This window comes from Pseudophryne corroboree, chromosome 10 (genome assembly GCF_028390025.1).
Source record: "Pseudophryne corroboree isolate aPseCor3 chromosome 10, aPseCor3.hap2, whole genome shotgun sequence".
Lineage (NCBI taxonomy): Eukaryota > Metazoa > Chordata > Amphibia > Anura > Myobatrachidae > Pseudophryne > Pseudophryne corroboree.
Window position 1 is genome coordinate 250,646,165 of NC_086453.1, and position 24,348 is coordinate 250,670,512.

Consider the following 24,348-nt stretch of genomic DNA (forward strand, 5'->3'; position numbering starts at 1 on the left):
TATAGCAACAAACTGTTACAAGATGCAAAAAAACGTGCCATGCTTGAACCTAAAATACCGGTTGAGAATAACAGGGATAAAAGGGCAATTGATAAATCTGTAATATATGTATCAAGTTATACTACTTCAAGTGAAAAACTCATTAAAACTGCCAAGAGAGTATGGCCGGTAATTCAGTCTGATCCGGACCTCTCTAGCATTAGAACGAGGAGAATACTGCCATGTTATAAGAGAGGCAGTAATATACGCGACCTTGTGGTACACAATGATATTTCACGTTTAACAGCTGCAGACACAACCTTTTTATCCCGCAAGCCAGGTAATTACAAATGCACGGGTTACACCACCTGTTTATATCTCGAGACAGGGGATTATATTGTACACCCTCACTCAGGACATAGGATTAAGATCAAACAGGTGCTTACATGCACAAGCAAATTTGTCGTTTATTGCATCAAATGTCCGTGCGGACTGTATTACATAGGTAAGACATCCTGCCTTTTTAAAGAACGGATGTCACAGCACAGGAGTGCCATTAAACAGATACTGGAGGGCAAAAATGTAGAGCAGCCTGTTGCAAAACATTTTAATTCATACAATCATACATTGGCCACCCTACGATACAAGATGCTTGAGCAAGTACAGGCTTCTAAACGGGGGGGTGATAGACATAAAATTCTATTGCAAAAAGAAGCCCGCTGGATACACCGATTGAACACGGTGGTTTCAAACGGCCTTAATTAGATGCTATCACTGTCATGTTTCCTATAAGGGGTAACCTCTATCAGTGTTCATTTTTATATGTAAAGGTGTATATTTTGTCCGATTTTCAAGTATGGATATCTCTGAAAATGTTTGGTGCATATTTTGTGTTTTCTACAGAATCTGCACCTTGTTAGATTTACATCCCCCGTATACTGTGTGTTGTCATGGTGATGGGTATGCACTTAGAGCCGGATATACGTCACCAAGTAGGCGGTTTGGTCTGCAAGCGATGACGTAGCCGGTAACTGGTCTGCCGGGGCTCCGGGGACGCTGCACGTGGTGTGTTAAGTTATATTAAGGTAAGATTGTTCATTGTATTTTTTGTATCTTCTGACGACGGTTAATAAAACCGAAACGTTAAGCTAACAAGAAGGGGTCATCTCTTTTCTTGTACCTGAGAAGTCCTGGAGTGCCGCCTATCTGTACATCCTACATTGCTGCTATGCTGTGGAGGGCACCGGGCCAGCTGATTTGATTATTCTTATGGGAGTGCCGAATATCTACCATTTGTATCACAAAGCCCCGTTCGTAGTAACGGGACACTTTGCATTAGGGCACCCGTTGTGGTTCTGAACCACCATTCCGCAATTCAAGGAAGGTTATTTATTGCCAATCTGTGCATATAGATTGGTATTATGGATACAGTTTTGGAGGATGTCTCAGGATACCGACACACCATGCTGCTGCAGGGTGAACAACTTGCATTGTCGGACGCCGATGCAGAGAGAATCCTGTTTAAGGACAAATTATCATCCACGACTGCTGCAGACAACACTGAACAGATTTATCTGCAGTTACTGAGATTGAAAAATCGTGAAACCGATTTTTACTTGCACGGAGTTTGTCTATCAGACTACTACAGAGACAAAATGCTTCCAAGAGGTTTTCGAATACGCAATACCCCCACCATCGGCAGATATAACCCGGAGTTTTGCCGGAGGTGGGCTGCGGTATTGAATAAGGCATCCTTCGACCTCATTCTACTGGTAGTAGAGGAGGCTGCAAGAGAGCTGGAAGTGGTTCGGGGCAAGATCAGAACCTTGGAGACGACAGCCATGTCGACACTCACGGCGGATACCGAAAATGACTGGTTATCAAAACTGACTCAACAAGTGGACAAATACAAGACTGATTTAATCAAATTCAAGACTAAAAAGTTTGCTACAGTGGCCAAGGACTATGCTGAAAATCGAGTTTATTTTTGGGCCAACAATCAAACGGTCAAAAATTATCCATACCGTCCAAGGACCCATAGACGGGGCCGCTGCTTTCCACTTGAGGGTGACACCTCTAGCGGCACCTCAAACAGTGAAGCTGAACAAGCAACAGGACGCCAGCGCCCCCCAATTCAGCAGGTCCCTTTAGGCATCAAAACGAGGGCCCAGCGAGAAGGGCCCATCGAAGTAGAACCAGACGTGGCAAGCAATGTCAAAGGGAAGGGAGGAAGAGGCACAAAAAGCAAGAAATAGTCTATAACCTGTCCTCTAGGTCGTTTACTGAGATTGAAATGAGGATGTTATCTAAAGGGTTAAATTTTGTGCCCACCAATCCCCATAGAGTATTTGAAAGTAAGGTTGAGCTCAGTAAATTTAACAGACAGCTTCGGTTAAAGAAATTCTTTAATAATAAATTGGATGTTATGAATACCAATGAGTGTCCCATTAGATCCAAGTCCACCTTTGACCCTTACTCCATTAATCCAGCTATAAAAGTATTTACCAACACTATTTCTGATTACATAGATAATGTTGATGAACACAAAATATCTAACAAGGGGTCTAACATTAGTGCAGAAGAGCGTCTGGCTTTAAGAAATGTATCTAGTTATCCTGATATCACTGTGCGCCCTGCCGACAAGGGGGGTGGCATAGTGATACAGGATCTTGTTGACTATAAAATTGAAGCCTATAGGTACTTGATGACATCTCTGTGTATAGCAAATTGGAATCTGATCCTACAGCAACATATACATTAGAATTAAATCAATTATTGGAAAATGCTGTAGTTGATGGTATCATTTTGAAATCAACAAAGATGGCTTTAACTTCCACATCTCCTAGTGTGCCGGTATTTTATCCCATACCCAAACTACATAAGGATTTGGTCCGTCCACCCGGTCGGCCTATAATTGCCGCTAGGGATTCATTGTACTATCAGGTGTCAAAATATATTGGCCACTTTTTACAGCCAGTAATTCAAAGTGAGGATACGTATCTTAAAGATACCACGACTTTTCTAAACAAACTCAGACAGATTGATTCAGTTCCTGACACTTGTTGGCTGTGTACAGCAGATGTTATCAGCCTCTATACCAGTATCCCGCACACACGGGGACTGGAGGCTGTTAGAGCATTGATAGAGGGAAACCCTAATTACACTGGTCCTGAAATTAATTTCTTTATGTCGCTTATACATCTTACACTTTACAGAAATTATTTTCTCTTTAACAATGAGTTTTTTAAGCAAGAAAAGGGCTGTGCGATGGGGTCTTGTGCCGCACCGGCATATGCCAATGCTTTTATGTTTGGGGTAGAGAAAGCTCTTTTTTTCTTTAATGAACAGCAAAAATCAAATATAGCGCTATACACCCGCTATATCGATGACGTCTTTATGCTGTGGACAGGTTCATATGATGGCTTTATGGAGATGATGCAAAGGGTTAATCAGATGGATGAGTCCATAAAATTTACCTTTGACATACAATCCACTAGCATACACTTCTTAGACGTTAAAATTACCAAATTCACAAGGTAAATTGATTACATCAGTGTATAACAAGCCCACGGATGTTAACAGTCTGTTGTTGTCCTCCAGTCATCATCCGAAATCACTAAAAAATGGGTTGCCATACTCACAATATCTGAGGGTGCACCGAATTTGTACTAATACGGATGATGAACTGGCTCAAATGGATCTAATGACTAAAAGATTCCTTGAAAGGGGGTATAGCAACAAACTGTTACAAGATGCAAAAAAACGTGCCATGCTTGAACCTAAAATACCGGTTGAGAATAACAGGGATAAAAGGGCAATTGATAAATCTGTAATATATGTATCAAGTTATACTACTTCAAGTGAAAAACTCATTAAAACTGCCAAGAGAGTATGGCCGGTAATTCAGTCTGATCCGGACCTCTCTAGCATTAGAACGAGCAGAATACTGCCATGTTATAAGAGAGGCAGTAATATACGCGACCTTGTGGTACACAATGATATTTCACGTTTAACAGCTGCAGACACAACCTTTTTATCCCGCAAGCCAGGTAATTACAAATGCACGGGTTGCACCACCTGTTTATATCTCGAGACAGGGGATTATATTGTACACCCTCACTCAGGACATAGGATTAAGATCAAACAGGTGCTTACATGCACAAGCAAATTTGTCGTTTATTGCATCAAATGTCCGTGTGGACTGTATTACATAGGTAAGACATCCTGCCTTTTTAAAGAACGGATGTCACAGCACAGGAGTGCCATTAAACAGATACTGGAGGGCAAAAATGTAGAGCAGCCTGTTGCAAAACATTTTAAATCATACAATCATACATTGGCCACCCTACGATACAAGATGCTTGAGCAAGTACAGGCTTCTAAACGGGGGGGTGATAGACATAAAATTCTATTGCAAAAAGAAGCCCGCTGGATACACCGATTGAACACGGTGGCTCCAAACGGCCTTAATGAGATGCTATCACTGTCATGTTTCCTATAAGGGGTAACCTCTATCAGTGTTCATTTTTATATGTAAAGGTGTATATTTTGTCCGATTTTCAAGTATGGATATCTCTGAAAATGTTTGGTGCATATTTTGTGTTTTCTACAGAATCTGCACCTTGTTAGATTTACATCCCCCGTATACTGTGTGTTGTCATGGTGATGGGTATGCACTTAGAGCCGGATATACGTCACCAAGTGGGCGGTTTGGTCTGCAAGCGATGACGTAGCCGGTAACTGGTCTGCCGGGGCTCCGGGGACACTGCACGTGGTGTGTTAAGTTATATTAAGGTAAGATTGTTCATTGTATTTTTTGTATCTTCTGACGACGGTTAATAAAACCGAAACGTTAAGCTAACAAGAAGGGGTCATCTCTTTTCTTGTACCTGAGAAGTCCTGGAGTGCCGCCTATCTGTACATCCTACATTGCTGCTATGCTGTGGAGGGCACCGGGCCAGCTGATTTGATTATTCTTATGGGAGTGCCGAAAATCTACCATTTATATATATATATATATATATATATATATATATATAGATAGTTATATAAATGTATATATTTGTATATATACATATACGTGCACATATACATACACACCCACCCACGGAAATCACCCTGACTAAATATTGCGTTTGCCCCTGTGTATGCAGAAAACACGGCATCAGCCTCTCAGTTCCCACAGCCAGTTCCCATGGCCCCCACTAGGTGAGTCGATGTTCTTCGTTTCTGTGTTGATGCTACGTATGCGTATGCACTTGCTAAGGATTTTGCGATGGTTCCGGTGAGTGTCTCTATTCTTTTCTGGTTGCCTGCTTCACTTGCGATGTAAAGTCCATAGCCTGAAAAATCACAGCTGCATAGGCTTTGCATACAAATCAGGCTTGCTGACTTTCAGGCTGTTCCCTCCAGGAAGGAGCAGCCAGTTCGGCTGAACAGGGGGTGGAGCTCTGAAAAAGGGGTGGTCTGGGGATGTGGCGATGTGACGCGTCATTGCGTAGAGATGAGCGGGTTCGGTTTCTCTGAATCCGAACCCGCCAGAACTTCATGTTTTTTTTCACGGGTCCGAGCGACTCGGATCTTCCCGCCTTGCTCGGTTAACCCGAGCGCGCCCGAACGTCATCATGACGCTGTCGGATTCTCGCGAGGCTTGGATTCTATCGCGAGACTCGGATTCTATATAAGGAGCCGCGCGTCGCCGCCATTTTCAGTTCACACGTGCATTGAGATTGATAGGGAGAGGACGTGGCTGGCGTCCTCTCCATTTAGATTATAAGAGACTGAGAGAGATTTACTGGAGCTGACTAGGAGGAGTACTGTTACTGTAGAAGTGTAGAGACTGAGTGGAGAGAGTTTACTAGTGAGGACAGTGCAGTTTACTTTATAATCCGTTCTCTGCCTGAAAAAAGCGATACACAGCACACAGTGACTCAGTCACATACCATATCTGTGTGCACTGCTCAGGCTCAGGCCAGTGTGCTGCATCATCTATTATCTATATATAATATTATATATATCTGTCTGACTGCTCAGCTCACACAGCTTATAATTGTGGGGGAGACTGGGGAGCACTACTGCAGTGCCAGTTATAGGTTATAGCAGGAGCCAGGAGTACATAATATATTATATAGTGAGTGACCACCAGACACACAGTGCAGTTTATTTAATATATCCGTTCTCTGCCTGAAAAAAGCGATACACACAGTGACTCAGTCAGTCACATACCATATCTGTGTGCACTGCTCAGGCTCAGGCCAGTGTGCTGCATCATCTATTATCTATATATAATATTATATATATCTGTCTGACTGCTCAGCTCACACAGCTTATAATTGTGGGGGAGACTGGGGAGCACTACTGCAGTGCCAGTTATAGGTTATAGCAGGAGCCAGGAGTACATAATATATTATATAGTGAGTGACCACCAGACACACAGTGCAGTTTATTTAATATATCCGTTCTCTGCCTGAAAAAAGCGATACACACAGTGACTCAGTCAGTCACATACCATATCTGTGTGCACTGCTCAGGCTCAGGCCAGTGTGCTGCATCATCTATATATATTATATATCTGTCTGACTGCTCAGCTCACACAGCTTATAATTGTGGGGGAGACTGGGGAGCACTACTGCAGTGCCAGTTATAGGTTATAGCAGGAGCCAGGAGTACATATTATATTAAAATTAAACAGTGCACACTTTTGCTGCAGGAGTGCCACTGCCAGTGTGACTGACCAGTGACCTGACCACACTGACCACCAGTATAGTTAGTAGTATACTTATATTGTGATTGCCTGAAAAAGTTAAACACTTGTCGTGTGACTTCACTTGTGTTTTTTTTTTTTTTATTCTATAAAAATAAAACTCATTCTGCTGACAGACAGTGTCCAGCAGGTCCGTCATTATATAATATATAATATATACCTGTCCGGCTGCAGTAGTGATATATATATATTTTTAATATCATTTATCATCCAGTCGCAGCAGACACAGTACGGTAGTTCACGGCTGTGGCTACCTCTGTGTCTCTGCACTCGGCAGGCAGTCCGTCCATAATTGTAATACCACCTAACCGTGGATTTTTTTCATTCTTCTTTATACATACATAGTTACATAGACATCTTCTCTTTATCAACCAGTCTATATTAGCTGCAGACACAGTACAGTACGGTAGTTCACGGCTGTGGCTACCTCTGTGTCTGCACTCGGCAGGCAGTCCGTCCATAATTGTATACCACCTAACCGTGGATTTTTTTCAGTCTTCTTTATACATACATAGTTACATAGACATCTTCTCTTTATCAACCAGTCTATATTAGCTGCAGACACAGTACAGTACGGTAGTTCACGGCTGTGGCTACCTCTGTGTCTGCAGTCGGCAGGCAGTCCATAATTGTATACTAGTATCCATCTCCATTGTTTACCTGAGGTGCCTTTTAGTTGTGCCTATTAAAATATGGAGAACAAAAATGTTGAGGTTCCAAAATTAGGGAAAGATCAAGATCCACTTCCACCTCGTGCTGAAGCTGCTGCCACTAGTCATGGCCGAGACGATGAAATGCCAGCAACGTCGTCTGCCAAGGCCGATGCCCAATGTCATAGTACAGAGCATGTCAAATCCAAAACACCAAATATCAGAAAAAAAAGGACTCCAAAACTGAAAATAAAATTGTCGGAGGAGAAGCGTAAACTTGCCAATATGCCATTTACCACACGGAGTGGCAAGGAACGGCTGAGGCCCTGGCCTATGTTCATGGCTAGTGGTTCAGCTTCACATGAGGATGGAAGCACTCAGCCTCTCGCTAGAAAAATGAAAAGACTCAAGCTGGCAAAAGCAGCACAGCAAAGAACTGTGCATTCTTCGAAATCCCAAATCCACAAGGAGAGTCCAATTGTGTCGGTTGCGATGCCTGACCTTCCCAACACTGGACGTGAAGAGCATGCGCCTTCCACCATTTGCACGCCCCCTGCAAGTGCTGGAAGGAGCACCCGCAGTCCAGTTCCTGATAGTCAGATTGAAGATGTCAGTGTTGAAGTACACCAGGATGAGGAGGATATGGGTGTTGCTGGCGCTGGGGAGGAAATTGACCAGGAGGATTCTGATGGTGAGGTGGTTTGTTTAAGTCAGGCACCCGGGGAGACACCTGTTGTCCGTGGGAGGAATATGGCCGTTGACATGCCTGGTGAAAATACCAAAAAAATCAGCTCTTCGGTGTGGAGGTATTTCACCAGAAATGCGGACAACAGGTGTCAAGCCGTGTGTTCCCTTTGTCAAGCTGTAATAAGTAGGGGTAAGGACGTTAACCACCTCGGAACATCCTCCCTTATACGTCACCTGCAGCGCATTCATAATAAGTCAGTGACAAGTTCAAAAACTTTGGGTGACAGCGGAAGCAGTCCACTGACCAGTAAATCCCTTCCTCTTGTAACCAAGCTCACGCAAACCACCCCACCAACTCCCTCAGTGTCAATTTCCTCCTTCCCCAGGAATGCCAATAGTCCTGCAGGCCATGTCACTGGCAATTCTGACGAGTCCTCTCCTGCCTGGGATTCCTCCGATGCATCCTTGCGTGTAACGCCTACTGCTGCTGGCGCTGCTGTTGTTGCCGCTGGGAGTCGATGGTCATCCCAGAGGGGAAGTCGTAAGCCCACTTGTACTACTTCCAGTAAGCAATTGACTGTTCAACAGTCCTTTGCGAGGAAGATGAAATATCACAGCAGTCATCCTACTGCAAAGCGGATAACTGAGGCCTTGGCATCCTGGGTGGTGAGAAACGTGGTTCCGGTATCCATCATTACTGCAGAGCCAACTAGAGACTTGTTGGAGGTACTGTGTCCCCGGTACCAAATACCATCTAGGTTCCATTTCTCTAGGCAGGCGATACCGAAAATGTACACAGACCTCAGAAAAAGAGTCACCAGTGTCCTAAAAAATGCAGCTGTACCCAATGTCCACTTAACCACGGACATGTGGACAAGTGGAGCAGGGCAGGGTCAGGACTATATGACTGTGACAGCCCACTGGGTAGATGTATGGACTCCCGCCGCAAGAACAGCAGCGGCGGCACCAGTAGCAGCATCTCGCAAACGCCAACTCTTTCCTAGGCAGGCTACGCTTTGTATCACCGCTTTCCAGAATACGCACACAGCTGAAAACCTCTTACGGCAACTGAGGAAGATCATCGCGGAATGGCTTACCCCAATTGGACTCTCCTGTGGATTTGTGGCATCGGACAACGCCAGCAATATTGTGTGTGCATTAAATATGGGCAAATTCCAGCACGTCCCATGTTTTGCACATACCTTGAATTTGGTGGTGCAGAATTTTTTAAAAAACGACAGGGGCGTGCAAGAGATGCTGTCGGTGGCCAGAAAAATTGCGGGACACTTTCGGCGTACAGGCACCACGTACAGAAGACTGGAGCACCACCAAAAACTACTGAACCTGCCCTGCCATCATCTGAAGCAAGAAGTGGTAACGAGGTGGAATTCAACCCTCTATATGCTTCAGAGGTTGGAGGAGCAGCAAAAGGCCATTCAAGCCTATACAATTGAGCACGATATAGGAGGTGGAATGCACCTGTCTCAAGTGCAGTGGAGAATGATTTCAACGTTGTGCAAGGTTCTGATGCCCTTTGAACTTGCCACACGTGAAGTCAGTTCAGACACTGCCAGCCTGAGTCAGGTCATTCCCCTCATCAGGCTTTTGCAGAAGCAGCTGGAGACATTGAAGGAGGAGCTAACACGGAGCGATTCCGCTAGGCATGTGGGACTTGTGGATGCAGCCCTTAATTCGCTTAACAAGGATTCACGGGTGGTCAATCTGTTGAAATCAGAGCACTACATTTTGGCCACCGTGCTCGATCCTAGATTTAAAGCCTACCTTGGATCTCTCTTTCCGGCAGACACAAGTCTGCTGGGGTTGAAAGACCTGCTGGTGACAAAATTGTCAAGTCAAGCGGAACGCGACCTGTCAACATCTCCTCCTTCACATTCTCCCGCAACTGGGGGTGCGAGGAAAAGGCTCAGAATTCCGAGCCCACCCGCTGGCGGTGATGCAGGGCAGTCTGGAGCGACTGCTGATGCTGACATCTGGTCCGGACTGAAGGACCTGACAACGATTACGGACATGTCGTCTACTGTCACTGCATATGATTCTCTCAACATTGATAGAATGGTGGAGGATTATATGAGTGACCGCATCCAAGTAGGCACGTCACACAGTCCGTACTTATACTGGCAGGAAAAAGAGGCAATTTGGAGGCCCTTGCACAAACTGGCTTTATTCTACCTAAGTTGCCCTCCCACAAGTGTGTACTCCGAAAGAGTGTTTAGTGCCGCCGCTCACCTTGTCAGCAATCGGCGTACGAGGTTACATCCAGAAAATGTGGAGAAGATGATGTTCATTAAAATGAATTATAATCAATTCCTCCGCGGAGACATTGACCAGCAGCAATTGCCTCCACAAAGTACACAGGGAGCTGAGATGGTGGATTCCAGTGGGGACGAATTGATAATCTGTGAGGAGGGGGATGTACACGGTGATATATCGGAGGGTGAAGATGAGGTGGACATCTTGCCTCTGTAGAGCCAGTTTGTGCAAGGAGAGATTAATTGCTTCTTTTTTTGGGGGGTCCAAACCAACCCGTCATATCAGTCACAGTCGTGTGGCAGACCCTGTCACTGAAATGATGGGTTGGTTAAAGTGTGCATGTCCTGTTTTGTTTATACAACATAAGGGTGGGTGGGAGGGCCCAAGGACAATTCCATCTTGCACCTCTTTTTTCTTTTCTTTTTCTTTGCATCATGTGCTGATTGGGGAGGGTTTTTTGGAAGGGACATCCTGCGTGACACTGCAGTGCCACTCCTAGATGGGCCCGGTGTTTGTGTCGGCCACTAGGGTCGCTAATCTTACTCACACAGTCAGCTACCTCATTGCGCCTCTTTTTTTCTTTGCGTCATGTGCTGTTTGGGGAGGGTTTTTTGGAAGGGACATCCTGCGTGACACTGCAGTGCCACTCCTAGATGGGCCCGGTGTTTGTGTCGGCCACTAGGGTCGCTAATCTTACTCACACAGCTACCTCATTGCGCCTCTTTTTTTCTTTGCGTCATGTGCTGTTTGGGGAGGGTTTTTTGGAAGGGCCATCCTGCGTGACACTGCAGTGCCACTCCTAGATGGGCCCGGTGTTTGTGTCGGCCACTAGGGTCGCTAATCTTACTCACACAGCTACCTCATTGCGCCTCTTTTTTTCTTTGCGTCATGTGCTGTTTGGGGAGGGTTTTTTGGAAGGGACATCCTGCGTGACACTGCAGTGCCACTCCTAGATGGGCCCGGTGTTTGTGTCGGCCACTAGGGTCGCTTATCTTACTCACACAGCGACCTCGGTGCAAATTTTAGGACTAAAAATAATATTGTGAGGTGTGAGGTATTCAGAATAGACTGAAAATGAGTGTAAATTATGGTTTTTGAGGTTAATAATACTTTGGGATCAAAATGACCCCCAAATTCTATGATTTAAGCTGTTTTTTAGTGTTTTTTGAAAAAAACACCCGAATCCAAAACACACCCGAATCCGACAAAAAAAATTCGGTGAGGTTTTGCCAAAACGCATTCGAACCCAAAACACGGCCGCGGAACCGAACCCAAAACCAAAACACAAAACCCGAAAAATTTCAGGCGCTCATCTCTATCATTGCGGCCATGTTCCCCGCTATGCAGTTCCCACATTGCCAGCATTGTGGATACGATGACGCGATTCACCGCGAACCTCGTCATAAGCTTCCATAGACCGCCCACTTTCACGAAGGGTGTAGGGGGCTGCGGCCGGCTCCAGGAGGCTTGCCTACCTTTCCCAGGGGCTGGGAGCGTCGCCCGATTTTCGGGAGCCTCCCGGCCGATCTGGGAGAGTAGGCAAGTATAGTACAAATCAGAATCATGACCTAAAATCAGAAAACAAATAAAGCATGTGCACTACAGCACTTACACTACTAAACACAGGCAATGAGAGTCAATAGCGCAAAATATGCTGTAGGAAGCAGGGACATGCAGTCAGGGGAGGCAGTGCCTCCCCTGTCATTAAAGGGATTAAAAGAATACAGAGAAGATACTTATGACATGTTCTGTGTCATAAGTATCTTCTTATAGTAAGTTACCTAATCTTTTTTAGCATTAAAAAACAGATTTCGGAGGCACATTGAACGGTGCCTCTCACTGCTAATTGTAAATGGCCGGAAGCAGGGGCGGGCAGGGGGCATGGCAATGCAGAGGGCTGTAAAAGCCCATTAAAAAAAGCATTGGAAGCGGCACCTATAGAGGTGCCTCAGTGCAGCAGAGACATGCTTTCAGCCCATGAAAGCACGCCCCTGTCACAGTGATTGGGCAGCAGCAGCAGATGCAGCAGCAGCAGCAGCAGACAGGGGGGAAAAAATCTACAGCAGCCAGTAAGCAGTCAAGGCCCTGTTCCCCCAGCCAAGACACTCCGGCTGCGGCATTGGTAGATGAAACGCCGGCATAGTGTACTGTACACCAGGGAGCCAGAGAGAGGACACTGCACGCCGGAAAGCCAGAGAGGGGCGACTGCAAGCTGGGGAGCAGTCCCAGCAGCAGCGCCCTGTACTGCACGAGTTGAGTCCCTAACTTTCCCCTCGTCTCATGCTGTGCCCTCTCTTGTGGATTTGTGGACACTCGATTGCAGCTCATGAACCCCCACAGGTCCTGGCCTGAATAGTGCTGTGCTCTTCCTGGGTAAGGCAAGGCCAGTGCATGGACCTTCCCAACCACCCTCCTCGCCGCCCGCAGCCCGCCGCCATTTAAAATGTGAATCGAAGATAGGGTCGTTGCAGCAGCATCAGCCTAGCCATTCAACTTCCGAGGCAGCGCTGGGCTGGCACTAGAGGAGCTGTGAGCGGCGGCGGGAGGTGTGATAGCAGTGGCTGAGGAGCAGGGTAGCTGCTAAAAAACATCCCCGCTGACCGCACCGACTGTCTCCCGGCCCCCGCACCACGCTGTCTGGCTCCCGGCCCCCGCACCGCACCGACTGTCTCCCGGCCCCCGCACCGCGCTGTCTGGCTCCCGGCCCCCACACCGCACCGACTGTCTCCCGGCCCCCGCACCGCGCTGTCTGGCTCCCGGACACCGCACCGCGCTGTCTGGCTGTTGGCTCCCAGTCCCCGTAGCACACTGTGGAGAGGATGCGGCTGCGGGACTCCGGCAACAGAGCAAAGAAGAGGAGGCGGATTGCTTTGTCTGGAGCCGGTGAATCTGCTGAGTCTGCTGTATCTGGTAAATAACACACACACCACACACACTCTCTCTCTCACACACACACACACACACACACACACACTAGAGATGAGCGGGTTCGGTTCCTCTGAATCCGAACCCGCCCGAACTTCAGGTTTTTTACACGGGTCCGAGCAGGCTCGGATCTTCCCGCCTTGCTCGGCTAACCCGAGCGCGCCCGAACGTCATCATCACGCTGTCGGATTCTCGCGAGGCTCGGATTCTATCGCGAGACTCGGATTCTATATAAGGAGCCGCGCGTCGCCGCCATTTTCACACGTGCATTGAGAGTCATAGGGAGAGGACGTGGCTGGCGTCCTCTCCGTTTAGAGAAGAGAGAGACACAGTATTTTGGGGAGCATTATTAGGAGGAGTACTACTATACTGTATACTACTATACTACTTGCTGAAGTGATATTTATAGATTAGATAGTGTGACTGTAAGTATATTATCTGACTTGTGGGGGAGACACTGACAGTGGGGAGCAGTTAGAGTCTGAGAGCAGGACTCAGGAGTACATATAACGTACAGTGCACACTTTTGCTGCCAGAGTCAGTGCCACACTGCCATTGTTGTGACCACACTGACCACCAGTATAATAATATATTTTGTGATTGTCTGCTTAGGCCTCGGAGTACTAGTTGCAAGTTGCAACGTGACCTGAAGTGACCACCAGTTTAATAATCAATCACCACCAGTTTAATATATATATATATATATATCTTTATACATACTACTATAGTAGCTTACTGTAGCAGTCTGCGGTGCTGTGCTGTCCTGACAGTGTCCAGCAGGTCCGTCATCAGTCATTACATAATAAATATATATAGTACCTGTCCGGCTGCAGTACTAGTGATATTATATTGATTTCATCTCATTATCAATAATTTATCATCCAGTCTAGACTCTATATTAGCAGCAGACACAGTACGTTAGTCCACGGCTGTAGCTACCTCTGTGTCGGCACTCGGCAGTCCATCCATAATTGTATACCACCTACCCGTGTTTTTTTTTTTTTCTTTCTTCTTTGTACATACTACTATAGAGTATAGTAGCTTACTGTAGCAGTCTGCGGTGCTGCTGAGCTGACAGTGTCCAGCAGGTCCGTCATCAGTCATCATTACCTAATAAATATATTATCTACCTGTCCGGCTGCAGTACTAGTGATATTATATATACATACATATATATATTGATTTCATCTCATTATCAATCATCCAGTCTATATTAGCAGCAGACACAGTACGTTAGTCCACGGCTGTAGCTACCTCTGTGTCGGCACTCGGCAGTCCATCCATAATTGTATACCACCTACCCGTGTTTTTTTTTTTTTCTTTCTTCTTTGTACATACTACTATAGTATAGTAGCTTACTGTAGCAGTCTGCGGTGCTGCTGAGCTGACAGTGTCCAGCAGGTCCGTCATCAGTCATCATTACCTAATAAATATATTATCTACCTGTCCGGCTGCAGTACTAGTGATATTATATATACATACATATATATATTGATTTCATCTCATTATCAATCATCCAGTCTATATTAGCAGCAGACACAGTACGTTAGTCCATGGCTGTAGCTACCTCTGTGTCGGCACTCGGCAGTCCATCCATAATTGTATACCACCTACCCGTGGTTTTTTTTTTTTCTTTCTTCTTTGTACATACTACTATAGTATAGTAGCTTACTGTAGCAGTCTGCGGTGCTGCTGAGCTGACAGTGTCCAGCAGGTCCGTCATCAGTCATCATTACCTAATAAATATATTATCTACCTGTCCGGCTGCAGTACTAGTGATATTATATATACATACATATATATATTGATTTCATCTCATTATCAATCATCCAGTCTATATTAGCAGCAGACACAGTATGTTAGTCCACGGCTGTAGCTACCTCTGTGTCGGCACTCGGCAGTCCATCCATAATTGTATACCACCTACCCGTGGTTTTTTTTTTCTTTCTTCTTTGTACATACTACTATAGTATAGTAGCTTACTGTAGCAGTCTGCGGTGCTGCTGAGCTGACAGTGTCCAGCAGGTCCGTCATCAGTCATCATTACCTAATAAATATATTATCTACCTGTCCGGCTGCAGTACTAGTGATATTATATATACATACATATATATATATTGATTTCATCTCATTATCATCCAGTCTATATTAGCAGCAGACACAGTACGGTAGTCCACGGCTGTAGCTACCTCTGTGTCGGCACTCGGCAGTCCATCCATAAGTATACTAGTATCCATCCATCTCCATTGTTTACCTGAGGTGCCTTTTAGTTGTGCCTATTAAAATATGGAGAACAAAAATGTTGAGGTTCCAAAATTAGGGAAAAATCAAGATCCACTTCCACCTCGTGCTGAAGCTGCTGCCACTAGTCATGGCCGAGACGATGAAATGCTAGCAACGTCGTCTGCCAAGGCCGATGCCCAATGTCATAGTACAGAGCATGTCAAATCCAAAACACCAAATATCAGTAAAAAAAGGACTCCAAAACCTAAAATAAAATTGTCGGAGGAGAAGCGTAAACTTGCCAATATGCCATTTACCACACGGAGTGGCAAGGAACGGCTGAGGCCCTGGCCTATGTTCATGGCTAGTGGTTCAGCTTCACATGAGGATGGAAGCACTCAGCCTCTCGCTAGAAAACTGAAAAGACTCAAGCTGGCAAAAGCACCGCAAAGAACTGTGCGTTCTTCGAAATCCCAAATCCACAAGGAGAGTCCAATTGTGTCGGTTGCGATGCCTGTCCTTCCCAACACTGGACGTGAAGAGCATGCGCCTTCCACCATTTGCACGCCCTCTGCAAGTGCTGGAAGGAGCACCCGCAGTCCAGTTCCTGATAGTCAGATTGAAGATGTCAGTGTTGAAGTACACCAGGATGAGGAGGATATGGGTGTTGCTGGCGCTGGGGAGGAAATTGACCAGGAGGATTCTGATGGTGAGGTGGTTTGTTTAAGTCAGGCACCCGGGGAGACACCTGTTGTCCGTGGGAGGAATATGGCCGTTGACATGCCTGGTGAAAATACCAAAAAAATCAGCTCTTCAGTGTGGAGGTATTTCAACAGAAAAGCGGACAACAGGTGTCAAGCCGTGTGTTGCCTTTGTCAAGCTGTAATAAGTAGGGGTAAGGACGTTAACCACCTCGGAACATCCTCCCTTATACGTCACCTGCAGCGCATTCATAATAAGTCAGTGACAAGTTCAAAAACTTTGGGTGACAGCGGAAGCAGTCCACTGACCAGTAAATCCCTTCCTCTTGTAACCAAGCTCACGCAAACCACCCCACCAACTCCCTCAGTGTCAATTTCCTCCTTCCCCAGGAATGCCAATAGTCCTGCAGGCCATGTCACTGGCAATTCTGACGATTCCTCTCCTGCCTGGGATTCCTCCGATGCATCCTTGCGTGTAACGCCTACTGCTGCTGGCGCTGCTGTTGTTGCTGCTGGGAGTCGATGGTCATCCCAGAGGGGAAGTCGGAAGACCACTTGTACTACTTCCAGTAAGCAATTGACTGTCCAACAGTCCTTTGCGAGGAAGATGAAATATCACAGCAGTCATCCTGCTGCAAAGCGGATAACTGAGGCCTTGACAACTATGTTGGTGTTAGACGTGCGTCCGGTATCCGCCGTTAGTTCACAGGGAACTACACAATTTCTTGAGGTAGTGTGCCCCCGTTACCAAATACCATCTAGGTTCCACTTCTCTAGGCAGGCGATACCGAAAATGTACACAGACCTCAGAAAAAGAGTCACCAGTGTCCTAAAAAATGCAGCTGTACCCAATGTCCACTTAACCACGGACATGTGGACAAGTGGAGCAGGGCAGGGTCAGGACTATATGACTGTGACAGCCCACTGGGTAGATGTATGGACTCCCGCCGCAAGAACAGCAGCGGCGGCACCAGTAGCAGCATCTCGCAAACGCCAACTCTTTCCTAGGCAGGCTACGCTTTGTATCACCGCTTTCCAGAATACGCACACAGCTGAAAACCTCTTACGGCAACTGAGGAAGATCATCGCGGAATGGCTTACCCCAATTGGACTCTCCTGTGGATTTGTGGCATCGGACAACGCCAGCAATATTGTGTGTGCATTAAATATGGGCAAATTCCAGCACGTCCCATGTTTTGCACATACCTTGAATTTGGTGGTGCAGAATTTTTTAAAAAACGACAGGGGCGTGCAAGAGATGCTGTCGGTGGCCAGAAGAATTGCGGGACACTTTCGGCGTACAGGCACCACGTACAGAAGACTGGAGCACCACCAAAAACTACTGAACCTGCCCTGCCATCATCTGAAGCAAGAAGTGGTAACGAGGTGGAATTCAACCCTCTATATGCTTCAGAGGTTGGAGGAGCAGCAAAAGGCCATTCAAGCCTATACAATTGAGCACGATATAGGAGGTGGAATGCACCTGTCTCAAGCGCAGTGGAGAATGATTTCAACGTTGTGCAAGGTTCTGATGCCCTTTGAACTTGCCACACGTGAAGTCAGTTCAGACACTGCCAGCCTGAGTCAGGTCATTCCCCTCATCAGGCTTTTGCAGAAGAAGCTGGAGACATTGAAGGAGGAGCTAACACGGAGCGATTCCGCTAGGCATGTGGGACTTGTGGATGGAGCCCTTAATTCGCTTAACAAGGATTCACGGGTGGTCAATCTGTTGAAATCAGAGCACTACATTTTGGCCTCCGTGCTCGATCCTAGATTTAAAGCCTACCTTGGATCTCTCTTTCCGGCAGACACAAGTCTGCTGGGGTTGAAAGACCTGCTGGTGAGAAAATTGTCAAGTCAAGCGGAACGCGACCTGTCAACATCTCCTCCTTCACATTCTCCCGCAACTGGGGGTGCGAGGAAAAGGCTCAGAATTCCGAGCCCACCCGCTGGCGGTGATGCAGGGCAGTCTGGAGCGACTGCTGATGCTGACATCTGGTCCGGACTGAAGGACCTGACAACGATTACGGACATGTCGTCTACTGTCACTGCATATGATTCTCTCACCATTGAAAGAATGGTGGAGGATTATATGAGTGACCGCATCCAAGTAGGCACGTCAGACAGTCCGTACTTATACTGGCAGGAAAAAGAGGCAATTTGGAGGCCCTTGCACAAACTGGCTTTATTCTACCTAAGTTGCCCTCCCACAAGTGTGTACTCCGAAAGAGTGTTTAGTGCCGCCGCTCACCTTGTCAGCAATCGGCGTACGAGGTTACATCCAGAAAATGTGGAGAAGATGATGTTCATTAAAATGAATTATAATCAATTCCTCCGTGGAGACATTGACCAGCAGCAATTGCCTCCACAAAGTACACAGGGAGCTGAGATGGTGGATTCCAGTGGGGACGAATTGATAATCTGTGAGGAGGGGGATGTACACGGTGATATATCGGAGGATGATGATGAGGTGGACATCTTGCCTCTGTAGAGCCAGTTTGTGCAAGGAGAGATTAATTGCTTCTTTTTTGGTGGGGGTCCAAACCAACCCGTCATTTCAGTCACAGTCGTGTGGCAGACCCTGTCACTGAAATGATGGGTTGGTTAAAGTGTGCATGTCCTGTTTATACAACATAAGGGTGGGTGGGAGGGCCCAAGGACAATTCCATCTTGCACCTCTTTTTTCTTTAATTTTTCTTTGCGTCATGTGCTGTTTGGGGAGGGTTTTTTGGAAGGGACATCCTGCGTGACACTGCAGTGCCACTCCTAGATGGGCCCGGTGTTTGTGTCGGCCACTAGGGTCGCTTATCTTACTCACACAGCTACCTCATTGCGCCTCTTTTTTTCTTTGCGTCATGTGCTGTTTGGGGAGGGTTTTTTGGAAGGGACATCCTGCGTGACACTGCAGTGACACTCCTAGATGGGCCCGGTGTTTGTGTCGGCCACTAGGGTCGCTTATCTTACTCACACAGCTACCTCATTGCGCCTCTTTTTTTCTTTGCGTCATGTGCTGTTTGGGGAGGGTTTTTTGGAAGGGACATCCTGCGTGACACTGCAGTGACACTCCTAGATGGGCCCGGTGTTTGTGTCGGCCACTAGGGTCGCTTATCTTACTCACACAGCTACTTCATTGCGCCTCTTTTTTTCTTTGCGTCATGTGCTGTTTGGGGAGGGTTTTTTGGAAGGGACATCCTGCGTGACACTGCAGTGCCACTCCTAGATGGGCCCGGTGTTTGTGTCGGCCACTAGGGTCGCTTATCTTACTCACACAGCTACCTCATTGCGCCTCTTTTTTTCTTTGCGTCATGTGCTGTTTGGGGAGGGTTTTTTGGAAGGGACATCCTGCGTGACACTGCAGTGACACTCCTAGATGGGCCCGGTGTTTGTGTCGGCCACTAGGGTCGCTTATCTTACTCACACAGCTACCTCATTGCGCCTCTTTTTTTCTTTGCGTCATGTGCTGTTTGGGGAGGGTTTTTTGGAAGGGACATCCTGCGTGACACTGCAGTGACACTCCTAGATGGGCCCGGTGTTTGTGTCGGCCACTAGGGTCGCTTATCTTACTCACACAGCTACTTCATTGCGCCTCTTTTTTTCTTTGCGTCATGTGCTGTTTGGGGAGGGTTTTTTGGAAGGGACATCCTGCGTGACACTGCAGTGACACTCCTAGATGGGCCCGGTGTTTGTGTCGGCCACTAGGGTCGCTTAGCTTAGTCATCCAGCGACCTAGGTGCAAATTTTAGGACTAAAAATAATATTGTGAGGTGTGAGGTATTCAGAATAGACTGAAAATTAGTGTAAATTATGGTTTTTGAGGTTAATAATACTTTGGGATCAAAATGACCCCCAAATTCTATGATTTAAGCTGTTTTTTAGTGTTTTTTGAAAAAACACCCGAATCCAAAACACACCCGAATCCGACAAAAAAAATTCGGTGAGGTTTTGCCAAAACGCGGTCGAACCCAAAACACGGCCGCGGAACCGAACCCAAAACCAAAACACAAAACCCGAAAAATTTCCGGCGCTCATCTCTAACACACACACACACTCATTCTCTCTCTCTCTCTCTCTCTCTCTCTCTCTATCTGGCGCAATATGGGGCTCTGTCTGGTGCAGTCTGTATATGGGGCGTCTGTACATGGGGCTCTATCTGGTGCAGTCTGTATATGGGGCTCTATCTGGTGCAGTGTGTATATGGGGCTCTATCTGGTGCAGTGTGTAAATCCAATGACGGCTCGTCACGTCGTGTCATCGCCCCGCCCCCGGCCAGTGCCTCACCAGCAACTGACCTCACCGCACGCCACTGGTAGGAAGTACATTGCTATTTGCAGATATGATCAAAACACATGAAAAAGAGAACACCCAAGGCCCTTTCCTTGGTTTTTTTTTAACAGCCCTTAAAAAATACTTTGCCTGACTTTTGGGCTTTGGGTCCAGCTTGAAATACGCCCGGTGGGAAAAGTCTAATGTAAAAAATGTCATAGCCAAATGTTTCTTTACAATCACACTCTTCTTTATTTTAGCTTTGCATTTCTGTCCTAAAATAGTAAAAACATCTCTGTTGCATCTCATTAATGCCTTGATATTTAGGGCATATCAGGTCTTCATTAAGCATATTTTATTTGTGTTACTTTTGTATGTGAGAGTATACTTACTACATTATTTGAAATGCTCCTAGAAATTAAAGTTGGACACCAAGAGGAATCAGTAAGGAATTTGTCAATATACATGTGATTAATGTGATCTACAATCTACAGCGCCATAGTAGTGGTTTTATGAATTTTATATGTTAGTCAAAGGTATTGAAATATGAATATTCATTGCATAGCACAGTGGTGACATTAACACAATGGCACAGTCCAGGCGAAAAATGAAAGTACAAGATAGTTAGATTATATATGTATGTTTTTAAATATAGTCTTGGTTTTTTTTTGTTTTTTTTTTAGCTTATAGATATACAGTTGGATGCCAGTCCAACTCTCAGGAGCAAAACTGAACCTCGTATGCAGTAAAACAAAGTGAAGTTTAGAGTTTCATGAAATTGCTGCCTAGTACAAAACAACAGGCCAGGGGTGTAGGAAGGTCCCCCGATGCCATCAGCACTGGGCTAACTGTTCCTAGTGGAGGAGCATTTCATTTTACATACCCGATTCTCCTAGGGGAGTGGGAAAACACCTGTTATTGTAGGTTATTCAGATCCCATAGCAAGTGCTGTGGGATGTGCAAATGACAGATTATCAGTACTTTGTACATGCACTGGACCCGTTCTACGCATATGTGAGTGGGTCCTGCAACGTATCACGCACTCTGGTATCAGACTGTCAGTGATTGACAGTCTGAGGCTGTTTGTGGGCGCGGAGGGGGTTGCGATGGGCTCCGTTTTGGATAACGGAGGCATGTCACCAGCACCATACACCTCCTGTCATTTTTTAAACACATGACAGTTAGGAGCTGATTGGCTGGAGTACCATTTATCATTCATTACGAGTAATACTGTAACAAGAAAATCACTTGCTGTTAAATCTGCCCTTAGGGTCTATTTATTAATATGCAGTTAAAAGGATGATGAAAAATCAGATATAATGCAATTTATCAATAAAATTACTCCTGACTCCTGATCAATACTGCACTGCCCCAGTAAAAACTGCTAAGAATAAATTGAAAAATATTGAAAAAGGAGAAAAATAAATAAAACCAATGAACACTGAGTAATAATGCTTTATTTTATGGCTATGGGCCAGATGTAATAGCGGCCAAGTTTGCCAGAGGTGCGGCATGCCGGCCAAACTCAGACTTTTTTTAAAGGGGCACTCATTTACAAGGCAAAACCATGCCTTGTAAATGATTGCCGCTTTAAAAAAAAGTTTGAGTTCAACCAGCATCCCGCTTCTCTGGCAACCCCTGCCGCATCCGGCCCTATATGAGCACCAACATAATCCTTGTTGTATAGTCTTCACCTTGTTTATAAGAAAGCTGGGGAATCTTACTGGCGTTGATTTAGTCGATAGCGACTACATGATGGAAAGTGCAAATACATCAGTTTTATTTTTAACCAATGATAAATATGTGCCTTAAACATATTGAAGGAGATTTATCAAAGCATGGAGAATGGTAAAATACCAACCAATCAGCTCCTAACTGTAATCTTTAGGATCTGATTTATTGGTTGGTTCTTTATCTCTCTCTCTCTACTTTCTCTCTTGCCAAGCTTTGATAAATCTCCCCTGTAGTCCCCTACATGACTGGAGGAATCTTATACCCCTTTTCCACTAGCTTTAAAAACACGGGTAAATGCACGGGGGCGCGCATTTACCCATGTTTTTTCCTAGTGGAAAAGGGTCCCCCTGCAAATTCCCGGACCAAGTGATCCGGGAGTCCTACCCTACGTGTTCAACCCGGTAAGCTGTGTAGTGTGAATGGGAGTCGTGCCGATGCAACACGGCTCACGTTCACAGTGAATGGAAGGGCGGCACTAGGAGATCATGTGATCTCCCAGCGCCGCCCCTTCCGCGTCAGCAGCAGCGTCACCAACCCGGAAATATGCCGGGTTTGTGAGCGCTGTGGGAAAGGGGGCTGTAGCACGGGTCGCAGCCGTGTCAGGCTCCCCGCTGCGACCCGTGCTACAGATGGAAAAGGGGTATAAGAAAGTAAAAGTTTTACAACACACATTACAGGTGTAGGACAAAAAGCACAATACCACAGATTATGATGATATGTGATTAGACTGTGAGGAAGGTTAGCCATTCTACTGAGTTTTAGTTTTTATCCAATATCTAGGAGTGGGTTCCACTTTTAAACTTCAACAAACGTGTCTTCCACATCTGTCAATTATAGGCAATCTATTGTAATGTGATCAATGGTGACACATTCACTTTAAAAGGTCATTCAAAGTTCATGAACTTTTAAGAAATAATATTGGTACTGCTTATCGTTTAACATCTGACAGAAGAAAAAGGTCCTTTACTTTTTGAGGGAATGTTCCATATCGGCTGGTGTCTGTAGGTGCCCTGGGTAGGTAGGCTAGCATATGCTTTGCTGTGGGAGTCTGAACTGGGGGAATGGAGTTTCTCCGGATCCGTTGTTCCTCTACTTTCAGCCTGTTCTCATTGACGTGATTCAGCACGCAGGGCCCATTATCCTGTTGCAGGTCCATGCTGCTGCTAGGGACAACCAGTGCCATTGTTGTTCAGATGATGACCATCTGGATTTATTCAAGAATATATCACATTCTCTCTTGGATCCTGTAAGGACAGACAATAACAGTGATTAGTGAGAAGATAATCAGTGTCACAGAAAGACTCAATCTACAATCTAGACTAGATAACCCAGTAGTATACTGTACATTTCAAAAAGGACATACAGTACAACCATCTTGAATAATGATTTGGTACTGTAAGTAGAATACCTTAATAATGTATTAAGTCTTTGAGTACCATACTGTATATATATATATATATATATACTTATACTGTATATATAAATACTATATAACATATGCAGTTTAACACTAAAAATAATAACGCTGAGATATTGTGAATTTATAAAAAGTTGTATTCAAGATACAGTAGGCAGTAGGTTACAGAGGGCCTTTATACAGTATGAGCGTTGTCTACTTGTCTACACACTGATAACATACTAGAGAAGTAAATGCTGCCGGTGATCCAGGTACAGACAGTATTGAATTGATAATGAAAAAATCAGTAATTGCTCATGGTATATAGGGGGTAATTCTGAGTTGATCGCAGCAGCAAGTTTGTTAGCAATTGGGCAAAACCATGTGCACTGCAGGGGGGGGGCAGATATAACATTTGCAGAGAGAGTTACATTTGGGTAGGTTATATTGTATCTGTGCAGGGTAAATACTGGCTGCTTTATTTTTACACTGCAATTTAGATTTCAGTTTGAATACACCCCACCCAAATCTAACTCTCTCTGCACATGTTATATCTGCCCCTCCTGCACTGCACATGGTTTTGCCCAACTGCTAACAAAATTGTTGCTGTGATCAACTCAGAATTAGGCCCTTAGTCACGAGCTGTCATCTTTACTGATGACAGAGCAATAAAAGAGTTAAAATAAGTTTCATGTTATAAAGGGGCATATTTATCACAATTGCCTAAATTCTCAATGTGAAAATGAATATTTTCTT

At 45.6% G+C, this 24,348-nt stretch overlaps 1 protein-coding gene across 1 annotated transcript in view; it reads right to left on the reverse strand.

The window, feature by feature from the left end:
- The window catches only part of LOC134965280 (G protein-activated inward rectifier potassium channel 4-like), a 104,118-nt gene extending 80,684 nt beyond the window's left edge, over positions 1–23,434 (reverse strand). Inside the window, exon 1 of the mRNA XM_063941765.1 lies at positions 23,164–23,434. Coding sequence (XP_063797835.1) covers positions 23,164–23,379 — 216 coding nt within the window. The 5' untranslated portion in view covers positions 23,380–23,434. The remainder of the gene's footprint in view (positions 1–23,163) is intronic.
- Between the last annotated feature and the right edge of the window lie 914 nt (positions 23,435–24,348).